This window comes from Gouania willdenowi, chromosome 11, assembly GCF_900634775.1.
Source record: "Gouania willdenowi chromosome 11, fGouWil2.1, whole genome shotgun sequence".
NCBI classification, from domain to species: domain Eukaryota; kingdom Metazoa; phylum Chordata; class Actinopteri; order Blenniiformes; family Gobiesocidae; genus Gouania; species Gouania willdenowi.
In genome coordinates, this window is record NC_041054.1 from 7,761,947 (window position 1) to 7,778,112 (window position 16,166).

General features: G+C 38.6%; 1 protein-coding gene across 1 annotated transcript; it reads left to right on the forward strand.

The window, feature by feature from the left end:
• Positions 1-7,051: 7,051 nt before the first annotated feature.
• Positions 7,052-7,757, forward strand: LOC114472316 (dolichol-phosphate mannosyltransferase subunit 3-like). Its single transcript, XM_028461529.1, has 2 exons — positions 7,052-7,136; positions 7,298-7,757. Exon 2 carries the CDS (start codon positions 7,333-7,335, stop codon positions 7,609-7,611), a length of 279 nt encoding a protein of 92 aa, XP_028317330.1. The 5' UTR covers positions 7,052-7,136; positions 7,298-7,332; the 3' UTR covers positions 7,612-7,757.
• The last annotated feature ends 8,409 nt before the right edge of the window (positions 7,758-16,166 follow it).

The window sequence follows — 16,166 nt, forward strand, 5'->3', positions numbered from 1 at the left end:
CAAAACATTCGCCAGCCAGGCCCCCTTTGAATCGGAGACCTCTCGGTGGGCTCTTCACACTTAGGTGTCTGCTTTGATTCATGGTCACATCAGCTGTCTGTGTACCTTCCTTTGTAATTTTGCAAAGTCATTTAATGAACTCCGGTCCACTGGTTAGTGGTTAGGGATCATTGCTGTTTGAAAGGAATTCAAGGGGGTGGAGAAACTAGCCGACCATTAATCAACACACAATCCTGGAAAATAAACATTTTTTTCCCCCAATTGCTTCAGTTCTGATACAAAATCAGTTTCTGTTTATCCTCGTATGGCTTGGCCCAGTCCCACCCTACCTTTAATATGCCATGCTCATCAGTGCGAGGACAAACCAGGCAGTGCAGACGTGGGCACCTGGCTGCCCTTGAACCAATTTTGTGTGGCCCCCAAAGTATTTGCACAAAATGACTCCAGAAATACATAAAATGACTTCATAAAAACATTAAAAAAATAAATAAATAACAGAAATACACAAAATGACTCAATATAAGCATACTAAATAACAGAAACTCCCCCCCACACACACACACACACAATTACTGACAATAAAAAACAAAAACAACAACAAAAGACACAAAATCCTAACAGAAATTATTACAAAAACACACAAAATTAGAAATAATGAACAATATTGCAACAGAAATACACACAGACTCCAAAAATACACAAAACTTTTTTTCCTTTTTTTTTTCAATGAAAACCAAACAAAACAATAATACACAAAACAATAACAGAAATACTCAAAATAACAACCATCCATCCATCTATTTTCTGACCCGCTTGCTCCTTGTTTCAGGGTCACGGGGGCAAAAAACCATATTAAAATAAAATGACGTCCACATTTCACCAACCCTTCACTCCCTACATTACATCTGTCAGAAAAAATAAACATATGTGTTTTATACGTGTTGTGTATACTTGTAACTAAAAACGGTTAGATCAAGATTTTTTTAATTTTCTTTATTTTCATTCTTATAATAAAGCATTTTGATTATTGGTTAAATAAGCAAAAACACATTAAAGCTGATAATTGGAGTTTCTGAGAAACGTCTCGATGTCCCGCATTCACTTTGATTGACAGTCTCAAAAACAGGAAGTTGAAGCCTATTGGCTGGGCGATCACAGCACTTGTTTCCATTTGTATAGGGGTCTATAGGACAAAGGCGGGACTTATATACATTGATGTACAGTATATGAATGACCACCGGCAGTGGAATATAGCAAAAGGCTGGCAAGTTATTTTTTTGCATTTCAAAAGAATCATACATAGATTTCTCAGAAACTCCGGATATCAGCTTTAAAGCTCCAGTGTGACCAACATGTGGCAGTGTCAGGTGTTAATAATCACTGAGCCGAGCAGCAGCTGTGTTTTTATCTTTTGCTTTAACTCAACACACTTTCAATTTCAACACATCTGGTTTTTAAAATTGGAAAAAGCAAGATTATTTAAATACTTCACTCTTTCTTACAATATGGCCAGATATGGTGTTCATCAATCTTCCCTTGAGTTCTGCTCATTTGTTCCCTGAATAACAGTAAGTCCCTTCAGCCTGTAGATCTGCTAAAAACATCAGGGGAAAGGTGAATCCCACTGCAGAGTGGGAACATGCAGGAGTCACAGCTGTAGGGTCAAACGTAAGAATTTCAGCATCTTCACAGACCACCCCGGCACCTGTTGCTCTAATAGCACGCTGGGTGTCTGACAGTATTTTATTCACCAGGTGAAGCAGTGGAGCACAGTTTAACCCTACCTCCCCAAAACAGCTTCTTTGACAATGCCATTTTTCTTCTGACAGTGAACAAATTAAACGGGGAACTTTGCTCTTAGTGAACCAGACGCCGGCGATAAGTCATAAGACTAGAACCAGCTGTCCACTGAGCAGCAGGTCCTGTCTAGTTAAGCATGGACTGCACTGTGGGCATGGCCTTAGGCTAAGCTATTCCTGTTTGACGCAAATGAAGCCATGTAGCTTGAGGCTAACATTTGGTCATAGCCTTTGATAACAGTTAACAACGGCTATTTGCAAAGTTTACCGAACTGGATCACATCTCTTCTTATCTACACTCTGTCTAATGCTTGGAATTAATCAGGAAAAGTTGGATCAAGAGTATCCAGATGTCCAATGAGATTCAGAAAGTATAATTTGCTCTCCTGCCAAACACTCAACCTCTATCACAGGAACAACACAAGCAGCAGATCCGTTAGTTCCTGTAAGCAAGGTTTGGTAGACCTCTGGAATGTAAAGGCCAGGTCAAAACATCACAGACAATGTTGTGTCCATTATTCTGCTGTTTCCGTCAGGGAATTGCATTTCATGAATGGTTTGCAACTGTGCTTAGACAGATGGTTTGTGCCAAGGTATCATCACCATAGCTATAAGGACCCATATAAGGACTGCTTTGCAACAACAACATATGATGCACTATTTATAGAGACACTTTTCTACCAGATCAAGCATCAACATTTTTAGTTTCTGCCTAACAGAAGCTAGTTATTTGGATCGGACCTGGCTTTGTCTACCACACGTGTCAGTTAGCACAGGGTCACCGTGTGACCCTCTGTCTGGTTCAACAGTTTTCATCCTTAGACTCCTTTTGATGGCAGTTAACCATTGCCAACAATGAACTATCAAATAAACAAAAAGTAACTAAATCCGTAGGTTTTGACTGTGGGCGTGGCTCCTGGAGCAGTTAATCAATGCCTAGTCTATACTATAAAATCTCTAAACAACAATCTATGCTATGTTACTCAGTACTCACTATACATCTCTATACATTGCAGAGTCCACAGGAGCTAGTTTTTGTAGAAGGGGTGGAGCCAACAGTGGTGGTTTGTGATGTAAGAAGCCCCCCAAACATCACAAAACACCATTCTCAGCTAATAACAAAATGTGATTGTAATAGCTTGGTTTTACCCATAGAGGGCAGTCTCTTTTACATCTTTAAAACTAAATATTTCAAATTAGAATACTTTGTACTTAAATTCTTCAAGGTCACAAATGCACAGCAGATTAATAAACAGTAAAAAAAACAATAACTCTCCATGATCAGGACCAGGTACGAGTGTGCTGGTCTGCTTTGTATTTAGCTACAAGCACTGGCTTTATGAGACCAGGATGTTCCGATTTCTCTTTTTACCTAAATTCCCATAACGCAAGCTGTATTCTGTATCGCAATAAAAGCCATTTTTTTTCTTTTTCCCAAGCACATTAAGATTCACATCTAATGACAGCAGGAGTCACAGCTCCCTCTCAGGCTCAGGAAACAGACACTTCCTGTTTTTGGGTCCAAGCTCTATTGTTGTCATAAACAGCCTGTTATGGCGGTGCTAACTCTCCCTTTCTCGCTCTTTGTCTGGTTCTTCTCCGCCTCTACACATATTCCACCATTGCTCTTTTGTACATCACACATTGTTATCAGGACCTTTCACTTTGTTAACATTGATCGTGATGACAGGGAGAGCGAGTCAACGGAACTCTCCATGACCACTTCTCCTCTTCTATTCCTGCCTCTTGTCTCTGTGCTTTGGTCGGAGTCACAGATGAGCATCGGTTTCAGCACTTTGAGCATCTCCTCCACCATCGCTCTGTTTCTGCCAGTCCCTCTCATGTTGTATTTTTCTACTTTCCTTCTGCCCACGCTGCTGCTCCTCATTGTCTGTATTGACTTATTGTTGAGGGAACTGTGGTGCAGCACGGATGCAGTCAAGGTGAAAGATCTGGTGTCGTTGAATTGTCTGGGTAAGCAACAGCTGGATTTAATGCAGCATTAAGGTCACTGAAGGCTGCACCTGTACATCCCCCCCCAGTTCACCCTCCCAGTCCAAACCAGTCTTCCTTCCTCCCTTCACAGTCTCTCTCTCTTTTCGTGTCAGCTGCGAACTCACTGGTTATTTATCATACCTGCTGTAACCTCTCCCCCGTCCCTCTCCTTTTTCCGTTCCACACACACACACTTTCCTCCTTTTATCTTCATTCTTTACCCATCATCCATCCCTCCCTCTTATATTCTCACACTTTCAGGCCCTTCCTGCTCACAGGCTGTTGTGCGCCGTCTGCCAGGCCTTCTCGGCTGGAGCGCAGGTTTCCTGAGAACCGGAACTAAACAAATGCTGGCCGGGGACAAACGCTGAGAAAAGTCAGGTCCAATGTTCCCGCTGAGTGTTACACACACTCTGCTGCTGCCGCCCATTCCTAAGACACAACTCACACTATGGTGGCAGTAATGATGGTGCAGCTTTCATAATGATGGGCTTGGAGTTTATTGTGCCGAAGAAAAGGGAGCAACTTGACCCTGATTTACAGTGATATGTCTTTAAGTTGTAATACAAGCAGCAAATGTGTTTTTAACGAACAGAGCATAGTAGATGATCAGGCTTCTCCCTAGGAATTTTTCACAGCGTAGGGTGCGCAAACGAGCGCCGCTGGCACGTGTGTTGTAGGGGGGCCCAGAGGCATCTCCCCCAGAACATTTTTAAATTCATAATCTTCTGACGGCCAGATTTTGTGAATTATAGCTAAAGTTTTGCTTTGTTACTGCCAGAAGTTAATTGTTGATCTGGTGAAGGGTCATGATGATGAATGGAATTAGAGAGTTACTCATGCTTGGTATTGGTCCTCCACTAATAAATACTCGGAGACACTGTATAGACAAGAAATAACATTTTATTCGAACACACACACACCTTTTAGGTTGGACGGTGATTAGATTAGATTACGGGTAGAATAGATTGACTTTATTAATCCCGTGAGAAGGCTCCGTCAGGGAAATAACATTTCCAGCAGCATTACAGAAAGAAAAAAAAAGCAGCAAACAGGATTTCAATAATATTTAAATACAGAATAATCGAGAAGAAACCAGAATGTACAGATATAAATAATAAATGGGTTACAAAGCGGAAAATGCATACAGTAGAGCTTTAATATGGCCTCAAAAGGAACCCGGACCTCAGCTTGAATCTTACAGAACACGGCTAGAACTGGTCCGACCCGAATGAAGCCGATGTCTCTTGAAGCCCGAACCCGTTTCAACCGGACAGTATTCACATCCGTGTATTCGCATGTAGAATGATCCATTGCAAGTTATAAACATGACGAGTAGCTTCATGTGCTCTACAAGCTACATCCACTCTGTTTATATTGGAGGGTGATTATGGTTACCATGCACACAGGCAACAATGGGGGCAGCTAAGTGGCTGCAGGGGTCCTCGGAGTTCTCAGGTAAGGACGGGTGCATCAGAGCAAATCGCCTGTAGACGGTGCGGCTGATGTGTGTGTTTCTGGGTTAAGCAGATTAAAAAGAGTTGAAAAAACACGGGCACGCCTGGGAGTCCAAATGTGCAACAATTATTACAATGGTACCGATTAAAAAAAAAAAAAAAACAACAGAAAAGTCCGCTACGCTGGTTGAATCAGACCATAGGGGGCGACACCACTCCATGGGGGAGCAAAATTACACCGTAGGGGGGCCTTACGCTCAACAGCGCTGGATTATGTTTCCCAGACTTACAATCAGTTCACGATGTTATAACTGAATAGGAAATACAGATTTCACTTTAAAATTAAAACAACATTAAAAAATCAGATTATTATCAATAAAATAAAGAAAATATTATCTTTTCAACACAAAATGAGACATGAAACTAGCTAATTATGTGTCTTCGAGATCAGCCACTCTGAATAACGCTAAAGTCATTTAAAAGAATCCCCATTTCTTGTTTTATCTTTCATATGGCAGATGCCATCACCAGAAAGCACAGTGCCCCCCCCCCGCCCCCCCCCTCCCCCTCTGGTAGACCTCCTAATCCTCATCAAAGCCATTAATAGTAATGTGTGCCATCATAAACATTACAATCTAAGAATAAACCTTTGCTCCCCCTAGTGAATAACTGTTGAATCTCTGTGGATCTTGAGCTTATAAATGGCATCACATACAGTAAGTGATCATTTACCTCGTCTTTCTCTTGATTTCTCCTTGGAGAGATTTAAGGGTATCTGCACCTGGAACGTCCATGCCACTTGTTTGGCCCCATGAGACCAGAAGAATGGCAGAAATTAAACATCAGTGGTCTCCTGGGTGGCCACTAATCAATCACATGATGGTATTCGAGGCTCAGAAGAAAACATTTTAACGATTTTACCAATTATTAATTGTATTCTAATTTCGTTTAAGTATTTTGTGAACTAGAAGTTCAACACTGACAAAGAGTTAACCCTTCAATGTTTGTTAAGTCGGTAAAACTTTGTGACAATACTTTTTTTTTCACCACAGAGGCAGAATGGCATTAAAAGAATTTTATATTTATGTACAGTAATACATTATGTATATAACTGAATTATTTTTGCTTGAGGAAACTAACCCAAAGGATCAATAAAAAGAAAATTGACACCTTACCCCTCTTCAAATCCCGACTGAAAACCCATCTCTTTCAATCTGCCCACTCTCTGTAAATTATCATCCCTAATGTCACCTTCTATGCTTTTCTTTTCTCTGTATTTACTGTTTTTTATGTATTGCACGGTTTTTATTATTCAGTTTTACTATTCTGTTTTCATTACTCTGTTTGTATTGTAAAGTGTCCTTGGGTGGCCTGAAAGGCACTTTTGAATAAAATGAATTATTATTATTATTATTATTATTATTATTATTATTATTATTATTATTATTCAAATGTATTTAAATAAGAGGAACTCTAGTCACAATAGATACTCCAATCAAGCTATTAAGAAAAACAAACAAGCAATCAAACAAAAAATACATAAAACAAATAAATAAAATGAATTAATCTGTGAGATATACATTCTTCTTCCTCATTTTTGTACTTTTCAAATATATACAGTATATTTTGTAAACAGCATTATATTCATACTTTGTTTTGTTTCATCAACATCGTTCCAAAACCACCCCACAAATGGAAATATACAATACATTATGTTAATAAATAACTGACTAACTAACTCAAACTTCAGATGTATGTCAGTTTGTGTTTTCTGATAACAAACTACATTCCCCACAAGGCTGTGCTAACATTTGACGTCATCACAGCGCGCATAGCTGAGGTGGCGATTGAAACCGGGTAAACAGAGGATTGTTTCTTCATAAAGGTACATTTAACACATATCTACTTTAACTAACTTAAGCTCATTGTGAGTTTTAGTGTTTTTATTTCTGTTACGTTCATTTCCCTTTCCGCTGCTTCGTGCATATTGCCTTAGCAGCTCCTAAGCAGCGTGCTAATGCTAAATGCTACGTTTTCCTCCGGCAGGTTCGTTCACCTGAGGACCCAGTAGAGTGTCCATCATGACGAAGCTCCTGCAGTGGCTGCTCGGGGTGTCGCTGGTTCTCACCGCCTGGGCTCTGGTCTCCTTTGACCTGCTGGAGCTGAGCCTGCCGCCGGCTTACAGAGAGATGGCCTGGCCCATGCCTCTCTACCTGCTCGTCTCATTCGGCTGCTACTCCCTGGCTACGGTGGGATACAGAGTGGCCACGTTTAACGACTGTGTGGATGCAGCCAAAGAGCTGCAGGTGCAGATAAAAGAGGCTAAAGCTGACCTGAGGAAAAAAGGCTTAAAGATGTAGAGACTGTAGACACTGACTGCATCAAACTTCTCTGGGATGTTGGATTTACCACGAAAACGACAGGATTAGTGGAACATATTGAATGTGAATTGATGGACAACTATTTTGTTTCCTCATTTAAATACATAACCATGCGGATAAGATTATAATTGTTTTTGGTTTTTTTCTGGCGGTCTGGGGGCTATACATGTGGTCCTTGCTCTAATTTTGTGGTCCCTGCTAAAATATACACACAAAATGTCTCCAAAAACACACAAAATGACAGAAAAATACATTTGAAAACAAAAATACAAAAAAGGGCTTAAAGGACAACAAAAATGACTACAAAACATCACTGAAAACGCACTAAAGGACAACAATAACACTAAAATGACAGTAAAGCTCTTGTTCTTTTCTGTCTTAATGCTCAGCTTGGTCATTATTCTAAATAAAAGGTGTCAAACTCAAGGCCCGGGGGCCACATCTGGCCCTTTAGAGCAGGGGTTCTCAACTGGTATCACTCTGGGACCCACATATGTCACGGTCAGTAAATTGTGACCCACTTTTTTTTTTTTTTTTTTTTTTTAAGAATTCAACCAACCAAATTTAGTTTTTCAAAAATAGCTGTTGTAAACACACATACATAATCTTTTTTTAAAACATAAATCTATATATTTTCCCGTGCAACATGCATTTCACAGCATGCCTGTCAAAAGGGAAGTTAATTTCAAAAATAAAAGACAAGTCCAACATGAGAGAGATTTATTTATTTATTCTTGACCAGCTGTCCGCGTCCCACCCAGTATAGATCGGCGACCCACTTTTGGTTCCCGACCCACCAGTTGAGAATCGCTGCTTCAGAGCATCAAATTTGGCCCACTTGAGAAAGTAAAGGTGATAGAAAAAAAAACATGGGATGGGATGTTGGATTTACCATGAAAAAGTCAGCATTAGTGGAATATATTGAATGTGAATAAGTGGAAAGCTACAATAGTTTTTTCTGTTACAATTCTGGTTATTTTGTTGTGCATTGTAATGTACAAACAGCATAGTATTATTCATCTTAAAGTGGTTAAACTGTCACAGATTAAACAGTCAGCTGACAGATATCTTTGATTTTATCAAGCTGATCATTTTTAGAAGCTCTTTTTTTTTCTTCTTTAATTTCCTCCTAACAAAGACAACTATGTTCAAGAGTGAATACTGCGTGCCTGTGTGGTGTGAAGCTACAAGTTGTCCCAAAAAATCAACAAACTCATACAGTTCTGTCCTATTTAGCTATGCCACAGTATCAACCTTTAAAGCAGACATGGGCAACTGGGGCCACATGGCCCTTGGGCTATTTCTGTGCAGCCCCCAAGACAAGAAGCCCACAGAAAACAGCAAAAATGTTGACAAAAATACACAAAGCAACAACAAAAACACATTTTTTCCCCCATAAAATACATGCATGAAAGACTCATAACACATAAAAAGGGACATCAGAAACACTCAACAATCACCTAAACATACAAAAATAACTTCAAAGATGCGCACAATGCCAACAGAATTCCACAAATCGTGCACAGATTGTCAACACACATTCTGAAAAATAAAATGCCAACATAACACAAGAAATAACAAAAACACAAAATGTCAGGAGAGATTCCCAAATTAACAGATCCACAAAAAGTAACAATACAAAAACACACAAAATACTAAAAACTAAAAAAAAACAACAAATGCTAATAAAACCCTTTGTTCTTACCTGTATTAATGCTCATATTGATCATTATTCTAAATGCTGACACGAATGTTGATCATGTGGCCCTGCTGTGATAATAGTTGCCCGTCTCTGCTATACATTTCCAGTCATTCCTGTTCTTTCGGACGTTATTGTCTGAATCTGATGCTTTCACATGGCTTCAGCTGTAACTGCTGTATATTATGTGGATGTACAGTATGAACAACGTACTGTTCCTGTAGATGTTTGCATTCCTTTGTTTAGATTGAACGAGGCCCTGCAAGAGCTGCAAAAATTCGATTAAATGGAATTTCTATTTTCTTCAGACGTGTAATGTGTGAACGTCTTGTATATGACACATTCCTTCCTCGCGTATATAGGACATGGCCTGGAGGCTTTGCATCAGCTGCTGAATGCATGTCTCTGTGTGTGGAAAAAACACTCCTTTTGTCTCATGTTGAAGTGAAGACTCAGTGAGGTTTATAGTAGGGCTGGGCAAGATGGACCCAACCGAACGTCATATTGATATTTTGTTCTCCAAATGACGATGGACAATATAAATCTCGATATTTTTAACTCAAAAAATATTTAACAAACAATTCTGGGTGAAATTTGCTAATACAAAATGCCACTCAAGCACATTTATTAACAAACAGCTGCAAAATATATGCTGCTTTAGATGCCTTCAACAAACTAATATTTTTCTTTTTTACAATTTCTGCCCATTTTGCAGATTTTCACCCTTTTCATGCAACTACACTTTGCCATATTTTAACGTATTTTCATCACTTTTTTTTTTTTTACATTATTCACATTTCTGCCACTTCCAGCACTTTTCCCCCTTAATGTCGCACATTGCGACCCATTATTGTCACTTTTCACCATATTTCAAGCTTAATTGTGTCAATTTAACCACATTCACAATTTGTCATGGCCATTATTTGCCAGTTTAAACTAATTGTTTCAATATTGACACTTTGTTTTTGGCCGACCTGCAACTTTTAACCAATTTCTGTGGTTTTTAAAATCCCATTTCACCACCTTTTCCACCATTTTTTGGTCACTTTAAGATGACTATATACTATTGCCCATATAATAATAAACTTCCTGGATAACAGTGGATATTATTCAGATGAATAAATAAATGATGGTTATCACAGATTCATAGAACAACAGACCATCATTTTGCTGACTTTATGGATGGACCCCAAAAATCTCTCCCCAGGTACAGTTGGGGTCCCCAGTCTCTGGCACCTTCATTTTGGGGGTCGCAGGCTGAAAAATCTCGATATATTGCCCAGGTTTAGATTACAGTCTGTTTTTGTAGGCTCTCTAAATCTCATTTACAAAGTCCCTGCTGTACATGAACAAAGCATAAATGAATACTAGGCATCATTACAGGCTTTGAAAAATTCTGAACTAATGCAAAAAAAAAAAAAAAAAGAGTTGGCAGGTTTAGTGCGCAGCCTTTGTGAGCATCGTCATCCTTTGGCTGGAGCCTCATTATTCCTTGCAACGCCACCGCCAAGCTGTTGAGAGACAGACTGAATGAGACTGGATGAGAGGCCACCTGTTAGTGAAGAGGAGATCTCCAACTCTGGCAAACAAACCAAAGGGATCCCCTCAGTAAGCAGTTATTATCTTTAAAAATTATTTTTATGCTCCCACATTAGACTTCTGCTTATTCCTTAACAGCAGGGGTTCTCAACCTTGGGTTTGCTAGACACTGGGAGGGGTCGTCAGATGTTATTTGAGCCCATTTTTGGCTTTTTTTTTTAAACCCCTTTTTCTGCAACTACACCAAACTTTAACCTATTTTTCATCAATTTTTAATGCATTTTTGCTACATTTCTGACACTTGTCCACCACATTTCAACGTCTTTCCTGCACATTTTTTTTTAACTTTCAAAACATTTTTGGACCTTATAAACCCTTTTCACCACTTAACATCACATATGTTGACCCATTACTGTCACTTTTAATCTCTTTTCACCATATTTCATGCTCATTTTTGCCAATTTAACCACATTCACAATTTGTCATGCCCATTATTTGCCAGTTTAAACTAATTGTTTCTACTAATTGTTCAAATATTAACATATTTTTACCATTTTTTCTGTCTGTTTTTGGCAACTCTATATTTGCAACTTTTAACCAGTTTCTGTGGTATTTAAAATCCCATTTTTTCATCATTTTTGGTCACTTTGAACCCATTTTATTTCTTGATTAAAACAATGATTTTCTATGGCGCAATAAATGCTAAACTTTGTGGATCACAGTGGATATTATTCAGATAAATAGATAAATGTGGTTATCACAGATTGATAGAACAATGGACCATCATTTTGCTGACTTCAGGGATGAGCCCTAAAAGATGTCTCCCCTTTATTCCTCCTTATAGATGGCCCTGTGTAATTTCCCGCAGAGACAGATTTATGGACACTTAAACAAAACAACCTTGAGTTCTGCAGCTTTTATTTTCCTTTTTGAACTCCATTTGGTGAGTGAGTGGCAGCATGAACAAAAGAGGATGCACTCGATACAGTAACAGAAACACAAAACACCAGAAGAGAAATCCATAATAATGATTGCACGGTGACTCACTATCGCTTCTCGCCAGTTTGTTCCTCGCAGTCAGAAAGTTGTCGAGGGCTGCCTTTGCATTTTAATCGACTTCTTAACCATTCTGCTTTGTCAGATTTGAGCAGAGCAGTTATTAGGGGTGAATCATTTCAGCAGCAGCAGTTACAGGCTTTGAATTATTAGCTGAGCTTTTTAGATGCCAAAAGGATTTGGGCTGAAAACAGTATTTCACGTCTGAAGTTAAGTAAGGTGAGGTCTGTTTCTTTCCATGGTTAATCTGTTGTTTGAAAGGTTTTGATACATAGATGTTACACATTTCTCTTATTCAAGGGTTCTAAACCTTGGGGTCAGGACCCCATTTGGGTTTGCGAGACACTGGGAGGGGGTCGCCAGATGCCTTTAAGAAACAAAGAATATTTTGTGAACAATTTGAACCCATTTTTGCTTATTTTTATCAGCTTTCTGCGACTACACCAAACTTACCATATTTTAACCTATTTTCATTACTTTTTGTTACCATATTGTTGCTCGTTTTAATGCATTTTTGCTACATTACTCCCATTTCTGACATTTCTCCATCAAATTTCAATGCCTTTCCACTTTTAAGACATTTTCGACATTTATAAACCCTTCCCACCACTTTCCCCAATGTTGCATATGTTGACCCAATATTGTCACTTTTAACTTCTTTTCACCGAATTTCATACTTGTTTTGTTTTGGTTTTTTTTGCCAATTTAACCACATTCACGATTCATCATGCCCATTAGTTGCCATGTCTAAACTAATTGTTTTTACTAATTGGTAAAAATGGTTTAAAGTGTCAATATTGGAACACTTTTTCTGTCCGTTTCTGGCCACTCTAATTTGCAACTTTAAACCAATTTCTGTGGTTTTTAAAAAATACCATTTCACCACCTTTTCCACCAGTTTTGGTCACTTTTAACCCATTTTATTTCTGATTAAAACAAGGCTTTAAGTCTATAAGATGACTATATACTATGGCACAAATAATAAACTTCCTGGATAACAGTGGATATTGTTCAGATAGATAAATAAATAAATGATGGTTATCACAGATTCATAGAACAATGGACCATCATTCTGTTGACGTTATGGATGGACCCCAAAAAGCTCTCCCCTTTATTGCCCCTCATAGATGGCCCTGTCTCCACATGACTGTTCTTCAATGTTCAACCACCTTCAGGTACAGTGGAGGTCACTGGTCTCTGGCACCTTCATTGTGGGGGTCATAGCCACAAATGGTTGCGAACCACTGGTCTAATTAACAGTGAAAACAAAAGATTACCATGTGAATAACAGAATAGATTACCATGTGGATGTAAGATGAACCTAGTTTTTAATGTAGGGTAACTTATTCCATTTTATAATTGGTTTTTTTTCCCACAGGAAAAACGTTTTACAGGTTGGAGTTAAAAACACCTTCTACTCTGTGAGAGACGACACTAAAATGGAAGTTTCTGAGAATCTGTTGAGGATTGAGACATGAGTACGAGGTGCAATCTACTCCTGAGACACCATAAAAAACAGCTGTGACATTTTTGTGTGCTGCAAATAAATCCAACAAGAGAAGCTGAGATTTAGGGCTGACAATGACAGGTTACACACAGAAAACTCTTGTTTTCACTACCCACAAATAACAGGAAAAAGAGAGAGAAGCCAAAGCAGAGGGGACGTGTAATCTTGATGTCAGATGGAGATTTGATATTGGTAAAAGAACAATTATTCCAAAATCTGCCAAATTTTCCTCCAATTAATCCACAAAATGTCCCCAAATTCCCAACATTGAGGAAATCTTAGTGAAGATCCTGCAGGAACTGATATATTCACATTCGTCTCTGACAGCCCTGTCTATAACCTCGCTGTCATCTGATGCTAAAAGTGGCACTCAAACGCTAAAGGGAATGAGCGGCTTCCACGCTTGTTGCTGCATTAAACCGACATTTAATCCCAACATGTTAAGTATAATTAATGTTTCAAAAAGGAATGTGACCCAGGTTAAAAGTCACTCGTCGGTCAATGTGCTGTTATTTGCTGCTCGTCAGTACACTGACTTCACACTCCAGGTCAGCTTAGAAGCTTTACAGTTACAAATGCTATATAACAGCCACAATAATACTTGGTAACCTCCCAGAGGTCCATAGCAAAGCTGATAGGCCTGGCACTGTGAGCAGCAACAGACGCTGACTGGACATCATGTGTTCTGTTGATGGGAGGCTCGATTCAGTCCAGAAATGAAGATAAAGACCAGCTGCTGACGCTAAACCTGATCTGAATCATGGCTTCCTCCCAAGTGGTTTGTAAGCATTCAGATTCACCTCTAATCTCACAATAAACTGCATTAATCTAGTCTTTAACTGTTTTTTTTTTTTTTTTAATGGGAAGCAATGGTTTGAAATGGGGTTAGTCTAGATCTTCAAATTTTGTGGCCCCCAAAAACCATCTACTCCAAAATGACACAAAATGTACAAAATCCCTCCCAAAACAACAACAAAAACTCACAAACTATAATACGAAGCACAAAACAGCATAAAAAAAAGGGAAAAAAGTGACAAACACCCAAAAATGGGTGACCCCGGGGGCAGTAATTTTACGTGGCCCCGCTACAGCACAAAATGTCTTGAAAAACACACAAAATAACTTCAAAAACACAAAAAAGGACAACTTTGTACAACACAACAACAAATATGCCCCAAATAACCACAAAATAACAGAAAACACACTAAAGGACAACAATAACACCTAAAACACCAACAAAAAGACGCAAAAATGTTCAGGATTAATGCTTGCGGTCAATACTCTAAATGCTAACATGAATGTAGAAATTCTAGCCCTTGGATCAGATACAATAACATAATAAAACTACACATAACTGCAACAAAAACACACAAAACAACAACAAAAATGTACTGAAATGACCGGAAAATATATTAACTGGCAAAACCAAGACAAATGCCATTGTTTGTTCATGTATTAATGATCATAATGGCCATAGTAGTTCCTCTGGTCCTCAGCTTTTACTGTTTGTGCTTCCTGTGTTCCTTTAACATTCATTACAATGTTAAAGGTCTCCCACTCGCTGTTCACATTTACTCAAGCTGGTATGTTGAACGAGTGAGTAAATAGAAAGAAGTGTTCCCTGCTGACGAGCCCACACTCTGCGGAGCCTCTACATAAGGTCGGCCGGTTAAGGGCCTTGTACGACAGGATTAATTTATGGCCGTCTCTTTGAAAACATCGGGCACTTGTGAGGCTGTGGCACCGGAGTTTGGTGTTACAGCTGTTTTTACTGTCACGGCTGTAAAGCTCCCCTGGGAAGAGTGAGACAAGACCAGGAGAGAACAATGAATCAGCATACAGCATACAAGTCGAGCAGCCAAGTGTTGTGGGAGAAAAGGTGTGTGTGACAGGAGGGGGTGTTTTGTAATCAGAATGAAAACTCAGCATATGTTCCTAAAACAGAAGAACCGTTTATTTATTCTTCAATTTAAGACTCCGTGTTAATAAGAAGCAAAGATTTGACCTGAGTTTTCTTTATTTCTTTTCTTGAGTTCTTCCATTTTTTTTTCAGCCACGTTGACTTTGAAAACATTTGCCTTGTGTTGCATTATCATTTCTGTTACATTGTTGCCTCATCCATGGGAGCTATTTCCAGAAATGGGTGTGCTTTCAGGGAAATCTTTTCCCTTCAATATATCCAAAGGTCAATGAATCAAAAAAAGCAATGTTGTTTCAATGCAAATATGCTTTTTGTTGTCATGGTGCTTTATTGTAGGAGTGTAAATCACCTGTTTTATTCTGATATGATATGATATCAATTATAAGAACCATTACATTTTTGCCAATGTCACAAAGATTTCAATTCGATTTGATTTAGAAACCTGTGATTGATACCAGACAATTACATTAAAGAATAAATACACAATGTTGATACATTTTGGGAATTTTATTGCCTTACTTTTTAAGGCATATACATGAAAAACATTCTTTGAAAAAAATGGCGATTAATTTGATTAAATCATTGATCAAACAATCGATTAATCAGTCTACAATTAATCATTACACCCCTACTTTATTCCATTTGACACAATCCTTCACTGAAGCTGCACACAAACCAACTATAATACGAATAATAATGTACAGTATAAGGAAAACAAAACAAGACAACGTTCTGGTTTTCCAAAAATATCTTTTATTTCACATGAAAATTTGTTCACATTTATAATATCAAACAAGTCGTTTTTTTTCTTA